Source organism: Periplaneta americana, chromosome 5 (genome assembly GCF_040183065.1).
Source record: "Periplaneta americana isolate PAMFEO1 chromosome 5, P.americana_PAMFEO1_priV1, whole genome shotgun sequence".
NCBI lineage: Eukaryota > Metazoa > Arthropoda > Insecta > Blattodea > Blattidae > Periplaneta > Periplaneta americana.
The window spans coordinates 108115098-108135351 of record NC_091121.1 but is presented as its reverse complement, the minus strand read 5'-3'; the positions used below and the strand labels follow the sequence as shown (position 1 = coordinate 108135351).

Here is a 20254-nt window from a genome sequence, read left to right as displayed (position 1 = left end):
CCACATTTAATTTCCTATGAAAATTCTTATTGTGAGAATACAGTATTAGTTATACGACAAAGCAATTCTTTCTTATATTGTTATCAGACTTGCAGTAACAAATATTTACAGTTTTGTTACTTTTAAACCACGTAAAATTGATCACTAATTATAGTCATTGTTCTGGGTATTGCCTTTTATTGTAATAGATACTGGGAATTAAATGACATTGCTGATATCTTCTATCACATAAATGTCAAATGATTCTTTCTACTTCATTAATACTGTTGTTATTTGCATTGTTAAAGATTAATAATAGCTTAAATCACGAACTGGGAACAATATGATTGGGAAGCACCACACGAAGCATGATACCTTCTCCATCTTGTCTTATAGTTGTGATCAAATAGCACTCGCATGATGGTCTCACAAATGCCTGTATATACGCTATAGTTTTGTTATATTATTTTATTTGTTAATGATACTTTTTAGCGAGAAGTTTTAAATAGGTATTCTAAGTGTAAAGAGTATATTTTATAAATACATTTATACTGTAATGTTGCTGAATATATATTTATATGGGATTACGGAATGCATATCTGCAGCAAAGTATTACTGGGTTTTTGTTTTATAAGAGGCCCTGGTGTAATAAATTATAATTTAATGATGTACACATTTATCTTTCATCCAGTTAACTACTGATAGATTCAGTACCTACAACTAATAATCAGAAATGAACACACAGAATGCGATATTTCCATATGAATTGTTCCAGTATACAAGTCTGATATATTATTTCTATTTATAAAAGAAAGATTCAATTAATTACTTGTTAATAAAATACACATCATCCGGAATATGGTATTTTAATACTGGTAATATGTTTTGGATGTAGTGGAATGAAGAAACATTCATACAATCCTCGCAAGAATCCCGAGATAACAAAGTAGACAGAACAAGGAAGGGTTCATAATTTTCGTTAAATTTTCGAGAAAATCTGAAGGCTGGAGATTAGGTCAATTTAACATTAGCCAAGAATAAATTTCTTATTATTTTCAATAGACCTACAGTTTTAGTGTTGACGTTTCTTCCATTGGAATATAGGGAACATAATTTAAAATGTACACTTGAATGAATGATGTAAGTCAAATGCTCACCATTAGTTAAAAAAAAAAAAAACTTTTGCGCGTAAACTAAGGTAAACTTACTTTTGTTAAGATGTAAACATGACAGGAGGACACTTTGAAAAATATGTGATACGTTTTCACTTTTGTAAGAATTTTAACCCCTTCAGGCCTAATGTAGGGTACATTATAGTGTACATTGTTTCTTTTTTGGAATGTCTTCGATACTTTTAAATATTTTGAAAAATTCAATGTGATAGAAATGGGGAATATTATTTTTGAAACATTTCTATACCTGAATTAAAAATAAAATTTAAAATTTTGGGGCCCCAAGGGTCAAAATTGTCCCCAAATTTGTATTTTCTGTGAAGACTTGATTTAGGACTTTTGGATCCCCAGAATGATTATATGACCAGTTTTTTTTTTTTTCAATTTTTTTTTATATATAAATTCAGGACTGAAGGGGTTAAATGGTAAAGTGTGGTGCCACATGCCGATTAATATTCTAAATTTGAATAATAGCTTCATTTGTAATGTAATAAATGTTTATCAGTACATATTTTGATTTCACTGCAAATAAAGAATTCCTCCAATCGTGACAAAATTCACGAAAGAGAAGAGAAGGGGCACCCAAAAGCTCCTCGATTTGGAGAGCAATGTTTACACCAACCATATCACAATTTTCTCTGATTCAATACTTACACTTTACCATTGCCAATAATAATTAAAACAACAACATATGGGTTGAGAATGATGTTACCCAAGTCACAAAGACAAAATTTCACAAGAGAGCATATTAAAAGTTTAAGAATTCACTACTGTTAGGTGCTGTATGATTATTTATTCAGCATATACTTCTGTTATTTGTTGAGTAAATTTTATAATATTTTATTAGTCGCTTCTCCATATATGTGTAAAAAATGAACTCGCACAAGAAATTATTTTTATTAATAATGTGGCTTTCAACTATCAGATTCTCATTCTTTCAATTACAAACACAATGAAATTCATATAGTTGCACATTCAATTTATGTACTGTAGATACCTGTGAAATTAATCTTACCGGTATTCATACTTCAAAGTATTATTGTACAACATTATACAAAAGTAGAATTAATTAAAAGTAGAAGAGAAACTAATATCGAGCTAAATGACTTTAAACGTAAATGTTCTGTCTTTGTCATTGAATTATAGCATAGGAATTCAAGGTGTTATTTGGATTATACTGCTATTACCGGTACTTAAGTAAAATCAATAGACATTTTGTTTCAGATAAAGTTAAAATTAAATTACCAAATAGATTTAGTTCGTATTTAAATATTAGAGAATTAAGAGATTATTTCCAAAATGATTTTATTTCAGCTCCTTTAGAAGGGGATCATTCAAAATATTTGAACATTATAGATAGAAAAAATTAAACTTTCTGTACACAAAAAAAATGTTACCATAATAATAAATCAGCAGTAACCAGGGATTCTTATAAAAATTACCCTTCATAAGAATTGCCGGATGTGTTCTTTCTTTGTAAGGGGTTTTGTAGCTTTGTGAAACCTTGACTTGTAGTTCATACATCTTGTAAAATACTGTATAATTGGTGTGTTTGGTATATTTGTTACCATATCTAAAATATTTTAATATATAGTGCGTTGTGCATGATATTTATGATACATAAAACTATTTTGTTGAATCTTCATTATTAACCTGTTTATAGCTAAGTTCAGAGAAATATTTTAATATAAAACATGTATTTAAAGTTTTATTTATGTTAATTTTATTTGGATTGAAACGAAAGTCTGCAAAATAATTTGAGAGTTTCATAATTTCAGAGACAGATTTCATTATTCTTATTTTGTTATAGACAGGTAATCATGATTTGGAGAAACTTGTGTAGAATTAGTAGCCTTCTTTTCCTTCTCAAAGCATGATTTTCAATTACATTTGCAAAAAAACTCTGGAATGACACATGGAACCAATACAATATAAGAAGTAATACACAGGAGAAGTATTAATGGTTATTTTATTTGACGAAATGGTGTAGGAATAAATCACTGAAGAATTGCCAAATCTTTACAAATTATGATATATTTTATAAATGACCAAACTGAATCAATTACACAGCTCTAACATACTTAAAAGCCGTGCTATAACAGATCATTACCAACACCAACACCAACTGGCTTACAACATGTCCGTTGGAAATCGTCTGTTCATCTTGTTTTCTTATATTGATGGAATGAGTTGGAACGAATATTATTTTGATTTAATTCGTTTTATTTGTATGGCGTCTCTTCACTTAGAATGACTATTAGATATCTATGTGGGGGGCAAGGCACTTTCTGTCCCCTCAACTTATAAACTCAGGGACATCACCCCCCATTAAAATTAATAAAGGTATATCGTCACTCCAAATTATTGGAAGAGAGATCGTCATGTTAAAAAATTAATTAATTTGTTTGAAAGATGAACTAAGACATACGTCAGAAATGGTTATTTAAAATCCATAGCGAGGATCAGCTGTCGCAATGAACATGTTTTTTGACATGTACAGAGGAGGGACCTGAAGACTTACATTGACACTGAGGCTTATTGTGCTTACCACTCCTATTCTATGAATGATTGGATAGACGAACAGCCACGTTCTTGTACAAGTACAGCATGTGTTAGTGATGCAACTCACAATACCCCCTGCCTTTCTTTTCTGCTGCATTTGACATCAGTGAATCCCCACTCATGATGTAACGGTAACTCCAGTTCTTGTTTATGATCCACATTTTTTTTAGTTTAGTTCAAATTTATCAACTATTGAGTTTGAACAGTAACTATTGTAAATTAATGTTATCAAGCAGAAATAATAACAGGAAATTGACAGTTCAATTAACAATGTATCTAACTGTATTTTTGCCTAATATCGGTTAAAAAATTATTATTCATGTTTAAAATTTTTATAAACAATTAAATTTGTTACGAAATTTAAATCTGTGAAACATGCAGTTAATAATTTAATCGCTCATTTGAAAAGGAACTAAATCGAAATGCCAGTACTTTAATTTTCATAAGGGACGAAAAATATCTGTGTTTCTTTTATAGCTATCAATGTACAACTGAAATCCTTTTTTGTACAATTTATGTATGTATTTATTAACACTACGATTGGATATATACCTGTTGGCAGTAATATATAATATACAATAATTACAGTAATAAAATTACAATAAGGAACTCATCTAGAATGCAAATAGAATACTGGATTTAAATAACTGATTAACTAGCGGAATTACTTGTGTTAATTATGTAAGTCTGTGCGGCTTACAACTGTTTCGGTGCTTCATCAGAGCCTACTAGGCTCTGAGGATGGTGTGATGAAGCACCGAAACAGCTGTAAGCCGCACAGACTTACATAAATAACACGAGTAAGTCCGCTAGTTAATCAATTATTTATATTCAAGTGTTAAAAGTAGTGTACACAAGATTCAAAACTGGATTTAAGAAAAGTTCCTAGTTTGGATTAAAATTTTCAAGCTAAGTTTCTTTCCTCAACCTACATCGAATTTTCAGCCAAAAGTTTGGAACATAAAGTTTATTTAGCGCTAATTATATCGTCATATTTTACACACACACACACACACACACACACACACACACACACACACACACACACACACACACACACACACACACACACACACACACACACACACACAGAATATGCTCATTGATGTACCAGTATTTACAGATTACATAGATATCTAACACTCCTTCCAATTAAATAGGCGCAATACAAATAAAACAATTAAATGAAAATAAAATTAATATAATAAATATATATTATGTAGGATATTAAACTCAGCCTTGTTCAAGATACACATGTCACTCATTGTTCGATAGTATTATTCCTGAACCTGGTTTTTACTCGTGATATCTTATGGGATACATAAATGCAGAACTTGAAGTAATTTTCTTATATCACAATTCATTATATTATATAGTTTTTTTGAACTTATTTGAACTACTCCCTCTGTAGCCTATGTATAGTTGAGCTTTTTCATAAAATAAAAATATGTAAATGTACTGTACTGTACTGTACATCAGGACTATCTGCTACCTACGTGATTTATTAAAACATGTAAGGAGTAAAATAAAACTTATTGTCATGGAGAATACCCTTCTTTTAACTTTCTTGAAAAATGTTGACCATAATTTATCAAAATGAATAATAGGATTAGTAAAGTCCACAATATATAATGTTACATTTTATTAACTTTCTACCATAATTTCTATGTACTCTTTATAGTAGACACTAGTCTAATTTCTAAATCAGAGGGTAGAAAGAAGTGCATTGAAGTGGACGCCTTTGTTCTTTGTAAGTATGCAAATCCTGAAACACTGAGAACATTCTTGCACACATACATTGTACATTGTACATTGACTCAGTTGTCAGAAGACTTCTAGATACATGACTCTTATGATAAATTGCAAAGTGTTGTTGTATTAGAGCCTACTTATTAGTTCACATTAAATTTACTTTATCTGGAGTTATACCGGTAACTTAGAGGTCAGATACTATACAAGTTAGTCTTACGATTCATTTCAATAATGATTTCTATTGGAAATATTAATCGATCTCACAAATTGTTAAAAAGATACAAATACATAGGCTTACTTATCGCCATCAGTGAGGTGAAGTATTACCAGTCAATTAATATTGAATGTCAAAAACTACACTCATTTGAAAAAGTTAAAAGATGATATAACTGTACTACAGTTAAAAAAACAAACAAACAAACAAACAAATGACGTGCATCATTTCTCTACTTACCTTACCCAAATATTATGGTGTCATATCTTACCTAAACTTCTTTGCCATGAAATAACGTAGCTTCTTCCACGGTTTCCTTTCCTTTTTCTTGTCATCTTTTTTTCACATAAATAACTAAAATACTAAAGAAAAAGATAGGACTTCTAGATTTAGGAAAGGCTTGTAGAATGGTTTTGTAGAATGAAAGAAGAGTAGGTTTACATGACTGGAAAGTATTTGAAAGATAAGAAAATTCTTAACACTGAGTTCGCTTAAAACAAGTGACTAGGTTCTTGCAGGGTAAGGATTGATTTCTGGGGAATGGTAAAAGATTTTTCTCAGAATGGCTCTGCAATCCTCTTTGTGAAGCAAAGCATCATTTATCCTCGTTTCAAGGTTAAGAAATGAAGGGAACTCTGTGTTTTTCTAATCAAACTCCCTTCCCTTTCCTTGACCAGATCACAGAAAATTTCAGAAGTCTAGTTAGAAATCAGTACCGGTACCTGTGTCAACCTTAGTACCAGTAGTAGTAGTAGTAGTAGTAGTAGTAGTAGTAGTAGTAGTAGTAGTAGTAGTAGTAGTAGTAGTAGTAGTAGTAGTAGTAATAGTAATAATAATAATAATAATAATAATCATCATCCGTGGTGCTACAGCCCTTGAAGGGCCCAGACCGACCTGCCGGCTGCTGTCCTCACATTCATATTTCGAAGCAGAGGTAAACGATCATCTAACCAGAATGGAGATATTGTGTGGTTAGCACGATGATCCCCCCCAGGCATTATAGCTGGCTTTTGCAACCGGATTTCGCTACCTATCATAACTCCCCAAGTGCATCATGATGCTGGGTGGGCACCAGTTCCATACACTGGCCGAAATGTCATGAGAAAATTTCTTCCCCCATGAGGACTTAGTACCAGTACTAAATATAATTAAATATATTTATTCATTCAAACACCGTGCCTGGCATTCTTCAGGATTTTGAAAGTTCAAAGAACGCATAACAATGATTTTAATTATTTATAATGTATATTATACAGAAAATAAATATTTCAGAATACTCGAATGCAGTTATTTATTATAAACAACAAGTTATGTTACTTAGTCACTGTCCGAAAACAGGTCTGAACCTCACAAGTGATACCAAGAAGACACCACTTATGAAGCAACTAGACCAGAAGATAACAGGGTAGGAATGCCAGTTCCTTTCCCCCTGCATTGTTACATCGCCAACTGGCTGTATATTACACTTGTCAGACTTCAGATACATACAAATAATAAAATTGTTCTTCCTCTGACACATATTGTCAAGCGAGATGTACTGCCTGATAATAGATGTACATATCAGCTAGAACCTCAATCAGAGGATCAAACAACACGAATGAATCAAATATCTTTTGTGCATATTATGAGTTTCTAAACTATGTAATTACACCAACATAACGAGAAACATTTACTCGAACACTGAAACAATTCACATTATTTTCCGAAATATTTATTTTTTTATTTTGAAGCGTAATGTCTATATTTGAACTACATTGATAGAAAAACGGTAGTTGCAGTGTATAAAATCGTCTAAATAGATTCTACTTTATGTTGAAAAAAAACCCATGTTAATAGAATGAGTCAACAAGATATCATCATTTGTTAAGTTTATGTCTGACTGCTCGAGGTCCATCAAGTAGGGCGTACATAAACATTACTTATCTTCAAAACCCAACCATGCTTTAAAAATAAGCATTTACTGTTTTGATTGGTTTCATTTACTAAAGGGAACAGACTAAAATGTTTATTCGGTTGTCTCCAGAAATTCGGTCCCCACTTAACGTAAAGGAACGATTTCATAGAATATGGAATAGACAAGTGGGAGAAATGTGTTGATCACGTTAAAAATAACGAAGAGCAATATTTTTTTAGTGCTAATCTAATAGACAGTGAAACTGAAAGAATAATTTCGTTAGGAGAATGTTTAACTGCTAGCACTGATGCATCAGTTGGCTTGGCAATCAGTAGCAATAATGGTTCAAATTAATGGAGGGAAACTCTACTCCACCTCCAGTGCAGCAGTAAGGTGTAGTAACCTTCCATAACGGAGTTTTGCCAGTTGTTAACCTATAATACTTACTTACTTATGGATTTTAAGGAACCCGGAGGTTCATTGTCACCCTCACATAAGCCCAAGCCTGAGCAAGATTAATCCACTCTCTACAATCATATCCTACCTCCTCAAATCCATTTTAATATTATCCTCCCATCTTCATCTCGGTCTTTCCAAAGGTCTTTTTCCCTCCACTCTTCCAACTAACACTCTATATGCATTTCTGGATTCGCCCATTTGTGCTACATGCCCTGCCCATCTCAAACGTCTGGATTTACTTACTTACTCACTTACTTTTAAGGAACCCTGAGGTTCACTGCCGCCCTCACATAAGCTCGCCATTGGTCCCTATCCTGAGCAAGATTAATCCAGTCTCTATCATCATATCCCACCTCCCTCAAATCCATTTTAATATTATCTTCCCATCTACGTCTCGGCCTTCCCAAAGGTCTTTTTCCCTCTGGCCTCCCAACTAACACATCTGGATTTAATGTTCCTAATTATGTCAGGTGAAGAATGCCATGCGTCCAGTTCTGCGTTGTGTAACTTTCTCCATTCTTCTGTAACTTAATCCCTCTTAGCCCCAAATATTTTCTTAAGCACCTTATTCTCAAACACCCTTAACCTCTGTTCCTCTCTCAATGTGAGAGTCCAAGTTTCACAACCATATAGAAAAACTGGTAATATAACTGTTTTATAAATTCTAACTTTAAGCTCTTTTGAGAGCAGACTTGATGATAAAAGCTTCTCAACCGAATAATAATAGGCATTTCCCATATTTATTCTAGGTTTATTTTCCTCCCGACTGTCATTTATATTTGTTACTGTTGCTCCAAGATATTTTAATTTTTCCACCTCTTCAAAGGATAAATTTCCAATTTTTATATTTCCATTTCGTACAATATTCTGGTCACGAGACATACCGGTAATCATATAGGCCTACTTTGTCTTTTCGGGATTTACTTCCAAACCTATCTCTTTACTTGCTTCAAGTAAAATTCCCGTGTTTTCCCTAATTGTTTGTGGATTTTCTCCCAACATATTCATGTCATCTGCATAGACGAGCTACTGATGTAACCCATTCAATTCCAAACCCTCTTTGTTATCCTGGACTTTCTTAATGGCATACTCTAGAGCAAAGTTAAAAAGTAAAGGTGATGGTATGAGTACCGGTATTAAAATACAACAAGATATTGATTATTAATTTTATTACTAACATGAAAACAATAATATGAGAAACGTATACAATAAATAACATTAAAACATATAGAATTCACCAGACCAAAAAGCAGTAATTCAAAGGAGAAACCATAAAGCTACCTGCTGTTATGAATACTGGGTGTCCACGTTGCTCTGGTCTGTGCCTCAACATTTCTGTATTGTTCAAGACACAATAAGGCTTTACAAGTGATATTACATATAGGCTGCGACTTTGGAGGGGCAAGGCATCTTCTGCCCCCACAACTTATAAAGCCAGGGACGTCGCCCCCCCCCGAATGAAATTAATAGAGGAGCCTCGCCTATCCAAATAATTCGAAGTGTTTTTCCTCATCTGAAAAAAAAAATAATAATAATTTGTTTCAAAAATGAACTAGGACATAAGCCAAAAATGATTATTTAAAATTAATAGAGAGGGTCAGCTGTAGCAATGAACATGTGACGCAATGCCTCTTCCCTTTCTCACCTCCTTCATTTGAGTTCGTTGAATCCTCACACATGAAGCAATGGTGATGACTAGAGCCCGGATGTTAGGCAAAATGTCTTTTTTAAACTGAGCATATGTATGAAAGACCTATTAGAGATAAACACGTTTCCACACATTTCCTTCTTGGTGTGCAAAAAATGTAAAAAAAATCGTATATTTAAAATTATTTCATATTACTATTTCATACGAAAGCTGAACATCATGATATCATTTTTGTAATGTATTAAGTTGGAATGTGATGTACGAGAGACTGTGGTATTGGTTTTCTGATAAATTCTGACAAATTAAGTACTACACGTAAATTTTAATTTTTGGTCATAGCTCTCTGTAAGAAATTTTCACCTGTAAATGAGATTTGGCAATTCTACTTATGAATGTGAAAATATTACATTACCTCCTTACTTTACACATGTTCTAAAAGCTGGAAATAAAAATTATGTTTATGTCCACATAACTTTCATATATCAGTGACAATAGTGGCTTGTAAGGAGTGGCAGTTCATGGTATAATTTATAGATGGTTGCAATTCATATTATACTTATAAATTTTACATTCTGAAAATGAGCTCCAAACCATGCAATATAGATTTATTTTTTTATTTTATTGGGTTATTTTACGACGCTGTGTCAACATCTAGGTTATTTAGCGTCTGAATGAAATGAAGGTGATAATGCCAGTGAAATGGGTCCGGGGTCCAGCACCGAAAGTTACCCAGCATTTGCTCGTATTGGGTTGAGGGAAAACCCCGGAAAAAACCTCAACCAGGTAACTTGCCCCGACCGGGATTCGAACTCGGGCCACCTGGTTTCACGGCCAGACACGCTGACCATTACTCCACAGGTGTGGACTATATAGATTTAACCCCGACAGAAAGAAATAAGTAACGAAATATGATGAAGGGGGGTTTCTTTTTACAATGTATGAATAAAATATAAAACTATGTAGCCTATAGAATCAGTTATTATCAGGTTGCACGCTGACTGCCACTACCATTCGTAATGCACAGTTTAACAGCTCTGTTTGTGAAATTGCTATTCCGGATGCATGCACACGAGAATCGAGTGAGAATTCCAATCATCAGCTGAGTGATAGAGCAATTGCCACACCTCGCTGGACTGAGTGGAAACGAATGTTGTGTCACTGTTAAACAAATCCCTGCTCAAAAAGAATTAATTGAGATGCTATTGGGAGAAATAGCAATTCAATCTTGATTCAATTTTTAAAAAATATAATAAAGCTGGTGGTTGCGCAAACCTGCAACCATGCCAGAAACCGCCACTGCTTGTAAGTGTATTTTAAAATAATACAAAACTCATTGTGTAAGTTGTTGAAAGCTGTTTGTCAATAGAACGATTTGAGTAATTACACACATTGACAGCTTTTCTATAACATCATGGCTATATGAAGAGATTCATCCTTTTATATTAGGCTTACCATTAGATCCTGTTTTCTTTATGGACAGATTGATTTTATTTACTCGTAGAAATATTGAAGACGTTTTCAGATTCTCTCGTCGTAATACAGTAAAAGATTTAGTGAATTCTGCATAAAATATTGATTTCACAACCAGTGCATTCAAAGATTACATATTGCAGATATTCGTACATCTTTAATGTTACAAAAACGCATCTTGATTATTAAACTTACAGAAAAAGCTTCGAGATCTACTTACAGAACACAAACTTTGAGATGAGAAATTCATCTCATTCCTTAAGAATTTAAAAATGTTATACGAATATTGAAGAACAGTGCATTTTTACTGTCCAATCCCAATTTCAAATTTAATGAAAATATAACTTAACACAAATACATTTTTTTAAAATTACATTATAAAATATTTAATAGCTCTTCAGCTTATATTGACAGATTTAGTTTTCATCTTTAGTTGCTTTACTATCTGAAAGACAGGTAACATGAGAGATGGGTAATGGTACCGTACTGTCACACATCTCCCACCCCGTAATGAAAGTAATCTCTTGAATTTCGCGAGTTCTGTTTTTCTGCATTATTATTGGACTGACACTTTATTGTACTGTTAATATAGAAAAGACTGTGGACCTACATGTTGAACAATATAATCCCTACTAGCTTACCATAAGTACTCAACTGTAGAAATACTTAAATGCTTATGCAGTACACATATTTTATCTCAAGTATGTTTTATTTTGTGTACAATATGTAAGTCTTCCGTGTTTTTATAAAATTTTCTAGATAATAAATGATTTTGAAAGTTATGTTTTTGATTGTCATTGTTGGTAACTTTGAAATGTAGCTTAGTTTCTGTATGTTCACTGTATCTTTTATCTCAAGCATGACATCCTTTACTGTAATGCCTTGTGTGTTTGCTAGTTGCTTTCTTTGTGACTGATAATAATTTGCACGTGTTTCTTGCATTTGTAACTTCGTTGTACTGGTAATACTCTGAGTGCATTCTGTATTAGATCTACTAAGGGATAGATTTTTCTGTACTAGAAGGAAGTATTATTTGTTACCAGTATATGATTAAGGATTGCTATTTGAAAAAGAATGGACTGTTGTTGGAAATTGTGATGCTTTATCTTTGTATTTCCATTCTTTGTATGTGTTAACCAGTGGTTCCCAAATCCTTTTGGGCTTCAAATATGTAAAATCTATAATTCATATTGATGTAATGGCTACAAATGTAATAATCATACCAACAGTTATATCTGAACTAAAGATTTCTTAATATATGTATGTTGACTATACTGGTACACTAATGAATGATTACCAGTTCAAGCTGCAACACCAATTTGTACAAGATATTATCTGAAGAGAACGGCATTCATTTTTACTAACCTGAAGATATGAGATTCAACAGTAAAAATATCTATCTTGACTGGAATTTTTGGTGGTATTTGTCTATCACTCAAAACAAATTATGAAATAAAATACTGAGAAATAACAAATTTACCTTCATTTTCCTTCCCATTTCATAATACCTCACTAGTTCTGAATTATTGTCACAGGAGTTACTATAGTCTCGTCTCATAGTAATGAATTATTCATCAACTATTCTTCTGAATCTTTCTTTTTCACTAATTCAACTCATATGTTGCTTGTGTATTTATAAGAATCGTATTAAAATTGTTTCATATTTGTCAGCTGATTAAACAATATTACGTATTCATGAAAGTGATTAATTTGTAGAATGTTTATTCTGTTATTAATGTTGTTATGGAACAACTGAGTTTGGGAAGCACTGGCTTAGGTTTTTATACAGGATGATTCACGAGGATTTACCGTCCTTTACAGAGCTTATTTCTGAAGACATTTTGAGCAAAAAATGTTACATAAATATAATTCCTATTTTCAATATTTTCAGAGGTACACTAATTTAAAGTTGTTTGTAAAATACGTTTTTTCTTTAGTTTGAAGGTAAAAGAATAATACAAGTAGAGAATGAACCATTCAGAAGTATCATTTCTTTAATTGGCAAGTATTATGAAGCTAAAAATGTGCTGTGAACTCCTTAGTTGCTTCGTACAGACATCTTAGTCTATTTTTAACTAGAAAATTACCATTATTCTTATGCACTTATCACAACACCATTTCCACCAACTTAATTATTTGCAGTTAAATTTTGCATCCTAATTTACAGTCTTGGAGAGTTTACAACACATTTTAAAAAATGTCCCCATCTGCTTGAGTACAATTGGCCACACGCTTGTGAATGGCACTCGTCACTCTACATAACTGCACACGGCTATTTTGAGTTCCGTAGCGCTCACGCTGGCTGCTGACTGCACGCTGACCAAGATCACGCGTTCACAGCAATGCGTTCTAATAACTCTGTAAATATTGAGAATAGGACCTATGTTTATATGACATTTTTTGCTCAGAATGTCTTCGGAAATAAGCTCCGTAAAGGACAGTAAAACTTGGTGAATCGTGTATATATCGTATTACAAAGTTTAAGATAAAATATTGATAGTGTTCATTTTTTGTATAGTGTACAGATTCCCAAATATAGCCATTTTACTTGCATCGGAAGTCATTGTAACGTGAGCTCATCATGAACTTCTACAAAATAAATTAATAACTTCTCTAGATTGGATCTCAGTTTCCTAATATATGTCTTGCATAAGCACAAATACTTATTCTTATAGCATAGTAAGGATTTTTAACATTGGAATAAATACATGGTGAACCAAAAAATGGGCAATTTTTAGCTTTGTTTTTTCCAACTAAGCTCATTGGACTCGGCTACAAACATCCTCATTATGTTTAGAAGTGGAAACCATTTAGTCAGGATGGAGAATTAGAGTGGTGCACAACGTGCATATGCCATCAAGACTTATCACAAAAATGGCAATAGTTTCCTGACTGCACAGCGGTTGTTTCAACAATATTACAATGTCTGTCATAATGGACCAGTGCCATTTGCGCATGCTATCAAAACGTGAGTGTAAAATTTCGAAGAGACGGGTTCTGCTCTAATGAAGAAACTTACAGAGAGAGGGAGAGAGAGTGACAAGTGTGCCAATACCAGAGCACATACTGCTATAAGAACTGCATTCAAGTGAAATCCTAATGTCCTGTTCAATGTCACTGGTGGGATATCGCATTGTAGTATCTGTGGAATGTTTCATAAAAGTTCTCTTGGGATATCGCATTGTAGTATCTGTGGAATGTTTCATAAAAGCTTAAAATTCCATCCAAATAAAATCCAAATGGTTCAGACATTACAGAAAGGTGGCATTGGATCATTACGACAGATATTGTAATGCTGCCCAAACAGGCGTGCAGTCATGAAACTATTGTCATTTTTGTAATAAGCCTTGATGGCATATGCACATTGTGCACCATTCCAATTCTCCATTCTGACTAAATGATATACACTCTTAAATACAAGAAGAATGTTTGCAGCCGAAACTTACTGAACTTAGTCAGAAAAAGCCAAACTTTAAAATAGCCCATTTTTTTGGTCCACCTTGTATATATTAAAATAGTTATTTTCTACACATTTTAATGACTGTACAAGGTAATAAAATGTAACAATTTCCAATATTTTTTTGTTCTATATGAAATGTTAATGTAAATTAAAATATATTTCTTCGTAGTTCGACAAAATACACCATTTAGTGTTGTGATAAGAGGCCTATGCGAAGTTAATATTTTGTCAATATTTTTTCGTATTTCGGCCAAATACATAATTTATTATTTTCTTTTAATATAGAGTCTTGTGTTGGTATTCTGTAATATTTTTCTCCGTTCTTCTCTAATAACTAGCCATATAAAAAGCATACCTTTTTATCAAAATGTAATAAAAATTGCACCACATCGAAACTTATTTTTACCAATTACCTAGAGCACTAGAGATTTTTTACTATTTATAAATTCTACTTATCCTGAGAATTCAAGTTAGAATCTTTCTTTTGAAACTTTCTCTTTTTGTTTCACATCAGAAGTTAAGAATTAATACATTAAAATTTTTAATTCAGTATTGTTTAAAAAGTACTATACATCTTGTCATGTGGAAGATTACACAGTTTATAGCAACTTAGTTACTAGTTAGTTCTATGTCATGTTTATCTTGTCATTGTTAAAAGCAGGAAAGGAGTTACAGGAAAGGATTCATACAGTTGTGCTTTAATTTTCTAAAAATTGAATTACAGTTAATAGAAAGTATAATACATACACTAAAAAATACATACAGTACCCTTTTTTTTTTTACAAAATACACAACCATATCATATAAGAGGCTCATTGTTTTATGTAATGTGAAGAATATACTAGCACATCATGCTTGTAACCCTGTACCATTTATAAAATTTTGGTTTTTAGTCAAAGGACAGATAAGCCACCGATATTTTCATAAAAATTAATAAAATGAGAACATTATCTATTTCTGAATATCATTCAGTAATTTCTCTTATATTCTACAAATAATATCTAAGATCGTAATTTTAATACAATACATTGAATGAATGATATTAATTGTATTGTAGGCCTATAATTACACAAACTGCACAAAAGATGTTACTGTTATCCACTATTTGCATCTGCAGGACTGAACTTTCGCGGTATCTTGAATTTGTTACATTGCATAGGGACATATATATGAAAGGACACAATTCCTTTAACTTCCAGTAGATCTAACTACTGGTATCTTGAAATTTTGTAAATATTGATATGCTTAATTCAAAAATATAAACATAACTTACCACTTTTAATGATGATGATTATGATGATAATTCGAAGATACCCATAGCAATTAAAATTATTTCTATGTAATGATGAAAAGTTTTCTTTATAAAATATATATTCCTTTACTTGAAATGAAAGTGGAATAATTGCATGGTGAAATATCCATAAGCTACGAAAATTTGTTTAGTTCTCCAGTATACTATTCAAAGGTCACATATGCAATATGGAACACTTAAAAATGATCTAACTATATTCGTGCAAAAAAATTAAGTTCATAATTTATTAAGTTACAAATGTTTTATAAATTGCTTCAAATAAAAATGTGATATTCAGTCACATGTGACAGTTTTCAGTGTTTAATGTAGTGGTAGTGTGTAACTAATAATACATAATTATCATGTCTAATTTTAACTTTGCAATGGTCAATGTGTTTATAAGAGTTGCAACAAAGATTCAGTTTTTCTGATCTGTGAGAGAGAAGATTTTCTTTCATGGGTAATTTTTGAATTACAGAACTGGTCTGGAGCATGCAAGTCTTCATTCCCGAGGCACACGTCCACCTTTGCCTGCGATACGTGCACTGGGTTCTGCACTGTATGACAACCCAGGCACTCTCCTTAATGGCCATCTGCGCCAGTCGCAGCAGCAGCAACTCCAACAACACAGGCTCAATATTAACAACCTTAAGGGTGCTCATCTCAGCAGTCACGAACATTCAGACTCTGGGCTCAGCGCTGAGTCACACGAGTATAGTCCTTACAGTAGTGAGAGGTCAGTCTTGCCAATATTCATGCAGGATTTATTGTTTCATGTCTTCAAAAGCTTTCAATAAAATACATTTTTTTGCTTTTTATTATTTCTTACACAGGTACACATGCATTCTTACTCTTCAATATACAAGAAGTCAGTCAGATTCAGTTGAACTATTCACCTAAAAAAAACAAGATTGATTACCAGTAAATTTTTTGAAGTTGTAAAGCATAAGTGTAAAATATATAATTAATCTCTTCTCAAAATAACTGATTATAATGTCTGCGTCTTTCTCTGCAATATTGATATTTAGATTATAAATCTCCATTTATGTGTAGGATGACCAGACGTCCTCTTTTGTTCGGACATGTCCTCCTTTTTAGGCCTTTGTCCAGGGTCCAGGCGGATTTTTAAAAAATCAAGAAATGTCCTCCTTTTCGTAACTTGTATGCCTGATATTTTGAAATTATCTGATTTGACGCCTTTTCCAAGTAATTTGCCTATAGATGGCAGCAGCATCAACGTAATGTAGGCTTACTCTTTCTGTCCTCTTTAATTTGACTTTCATAATATGTAGCTAACTGTAAGATCATTATTATTAAGTTTTATCATAATTATTTTGTAATGAAATAGATATTAAAATACTTTTAAGTATGATATAAGCCTAAATCTGTACCGTAAATATTTTGTAATAAAATATATATTCACGTAATTTAAAGTACAATATAAACCTAAGTCTAAATCTAAATAGCCCCAGCGTAACTCAGTCGGCTAAGGCGCGATTTTGATCCTCACTTGAGTTGATTACTTGATTGGTTTTTTACGAGGTTTTTTCCAACTGTAAGGCAAATGTCTGGTAATCTCGCCAAACATCATCTCGGTATCACCAATCTCATCGACGCTAAATAACCCAGTAGTTGATACAGCGTCGTTAAATAATCAAGGAAAAATAAATAAATAAATAAATCTAAGTACCGTACTGGTACATAATATCTTCTGTCCTCTTTTTTCGAACAATGTCCTCCTTTTTGAAGCTTTGTGTCCTCTTTTTTATCAATGTGAATCTGGTCACCCTATTTATGTGTGTGCATAAAATTAATATGTACATATACTACATATTACATTTCAAATACGTGCATTTTTTATCTCCAAAAGTGTACAACTAAATTCCATTTTCATTGAAGTACATAAGAAATACAGAAACTGTTTCAGCTAATAAAAATGCATGTTTGAAACCAAATAACAGGATATCAACATTGCCTTCCATTGAGCAGAGACAGGAGATGGAACTATAAGGCCGTCAGCATACTGCATCAGACATTCTGTCTCAGACAGGACAATTTCGTCTCAGACCGTCCAATACAGGACAAGATTGTTTCTGTCTGTCTAGAATTATTTCGGATAGTCCCATGGTCTCGAACAGAATTTCGCCACGACGTACATACTGTCCTTCCGAGTGGTTATGTCTCATCCCAGTTTCCCTCCACTCATTTCTACTGGCCCCTCTTTAAAGGCTAGTAGCTGGACTGTTAAGCTCTTTCCTGAAAATATTTGGTATATGGAATTGGAAGTCTAGGTAATATTATAAACTGTTTAAAATAATTTAAAGAAATGGGCCCTGTTAAGTAAGTAACTGTCACGTGATTTCCCCCATTTCGACGACCCTGCGACATAACCACTCAGTCGGACAGCAGTTGTTTTTCCCATACTCTACTACTCTTAATTGTGACATGATGGTAACCAACGACGAAATCGTAGCAATTATCTATTATTCGATGTGCTTAGAAAAAGAAAATCATATAAATAGAAGCTGTTCGGTTCATCCTCCGATTCAAAACATTAATATACTGGTTCTATAAATGTATTAATTTCTTTCGCAACTTCTTCCCACAATTTTTCTAATAGGTTCTTCTTATGCTGTTTTTAAATGTATAATCAAAAGGACTCTAGGGTGCACGCAAAGTCTGTCTGCGTCTATATCCATTTTAAATTCAATTGGTAAATGTAATACAAGAATAAAATTATACCATTGAATATAATCCACACTGGACATAGAGAAAATCAGGCACGTGAATGAGCAGACAGCATACTTCACGCATGTGCAGAATGAAATAAGTACCTGATTGATGACATCACTGTTTTGTTCGAGACTGTCCAGGATGGTCAGTGGTTGACCAGGACCAATGTCTGATGCAGTATATTGCAGTCTCATAACAATGCATATAAACACTGTCACAGTGGACAGTCCAAGACAAAACCATCGTGTCCGAAACAGAATGTTCAATGCAGTATACTATCAGCCTAAGTGGGGAACTTTCTTAACGAGACGTTATCTCTGTAATAACATGTTTAGATAACAAAACCAACCAGCTGAGAAGCAGTACCTATATACTTTGACAGCTTACATTCAAATACCTCAGCAATGTTATGCTCTTTGTTTCAGGTTGAACGAAGGCCCGAGATACGCACAGACTACAAAGCTGTCGTGCACCGGTTCTTCTTCACAACCTCCACTGCCTTCCCTAGTGAGTACAAGTGCCAGTAATTCCCGCGTTGGAATCCCAATCCAATCACGGCCATATCCCTTCAGCTCGATGAGGGTATCTTCGACCCACATAACCCCCGATCCCGACACTGTACATAGACTATGGGATGACCAAAGGGCAAGAGGGAAGGGGAGTGGCAGGTTGGTGGCTGGGGCTTCCAATGATGGTGGCGGCTTGGCTTGGATGTCTCCTGGGGCTCCGCCCTCGGGCACCTACCGCACTCTACCTAATTCTCCATCAACAACTGATGCTAACATTAACAATAACTGGAGTGGAAGTGTAAGGAGTACCCGCAGTGGGGACGGAGGCACAAGGAGAGGCCCGCTCTACTTCAGGGGTCACCAGCCCAACACTTCTGCTGCCACTTCGGGCATTCTCAGGGACTCCAATAAATTCAATGTGAGTATTGAATTTGTGATATGGGTGTGACATAACACGTGGTAATACTTCATGGTATAGAGGCTATGTTAATGGGTCGAATTCAGGGCCTACTTAAATTTTTGGTTCATGAGGTATCACCACAATTTTACTGTAATATTTATTACTTATTATATTTTCCTTTTCTTTGTTCTTACGACTTTGCTTGATGGAATTTTTTACACTTTTAATTTCACGCCTTGGATTTGCTATGTATTTTGATCCTAATCCTTGCATTATAGCTTTAAAGTAGATACTTTTAGTGCATTATGCATCCTTTCTTCTTGCATTGCTTTCACAAGTAGAGATAGTTATTAATCCCCATTTATAACTACATAGAAACTCATGCTAACAGACTGTACAGACTCCAACTGACTGGGACTGGTATGACATTACTTCAAACTCTTTCACCTATGATGAAGTAAGTGTATTCGAATTTAGATAATGAAAAACAATACAGTATTCTCCAAGGTACAAATACATATGAATTCAAAAATTAAATATATAAATTTGAAATGGAAACTTATTATATAGATGAATTGTAGATTTTTGGATCATAGGGAAGGGAGAAATCCAGTGGTTGAGGCGGGCTTCCAACATACGTATATTCAAATAGTGCTTTGGATTGAGAGTTTTACGTCTTCAGAAGAGGCAAAGAAATTCCATAACCTCTTC

At 33.3% G+C, this 20254-nt stretch overlaps 2 protein-coding genes across 8 annotated transcripts in view; one reads left to right on the top strand and one right to left on the bottom strand.

The window, feature by feature from the left end:
* LOC138700074 (band 4.1-like protein 4) overlaps nucleotides 1-20254 on the top strand; it is a 1160862-nt gene that overhangs the window by 1137012 nt on the left and 3596 nt on the right. For 4 of the 5 annotated variants that reach the window (XM_069826389.1, XM_069826387.1, XM_069826386.1 and 1 more), the window contains exons 19-20: nucleotides 16380-16637; nucleotides 19060-19561. In XM_069826389.1, coding sequence (XP_069682490.1) covers nucleotides 16380-16637; nucleotides 19060-19561 — 760 coding nt within the window. The remainder of the gene's footprint in view (nucleotides 1-16379; nucleotides 16638-19059; nucleotides 19562-20254) is intronic. The other variant, XM_069826390.1, reaches the window with a different exon arrangement.
* The window catches only part of LOC138700077 (cilia- and flagella-associated protein 161-like), a 169816-nt gene continuing 166194 nt past the window's right edge, over nucleotides 16633-20254 (bottom strand). For all 3 annotated transcript variants that reach the window (XR_011332173.1, XR_011332175.1, XM_069826392.1), the window contains one exon: nucleotides 16633-16797. The gene's annotated coding sequence lies outside the window, so the exon portion shown is untranslated. The remainder of the gene's footprint in view (nucleotides 16798-20254) is intronic.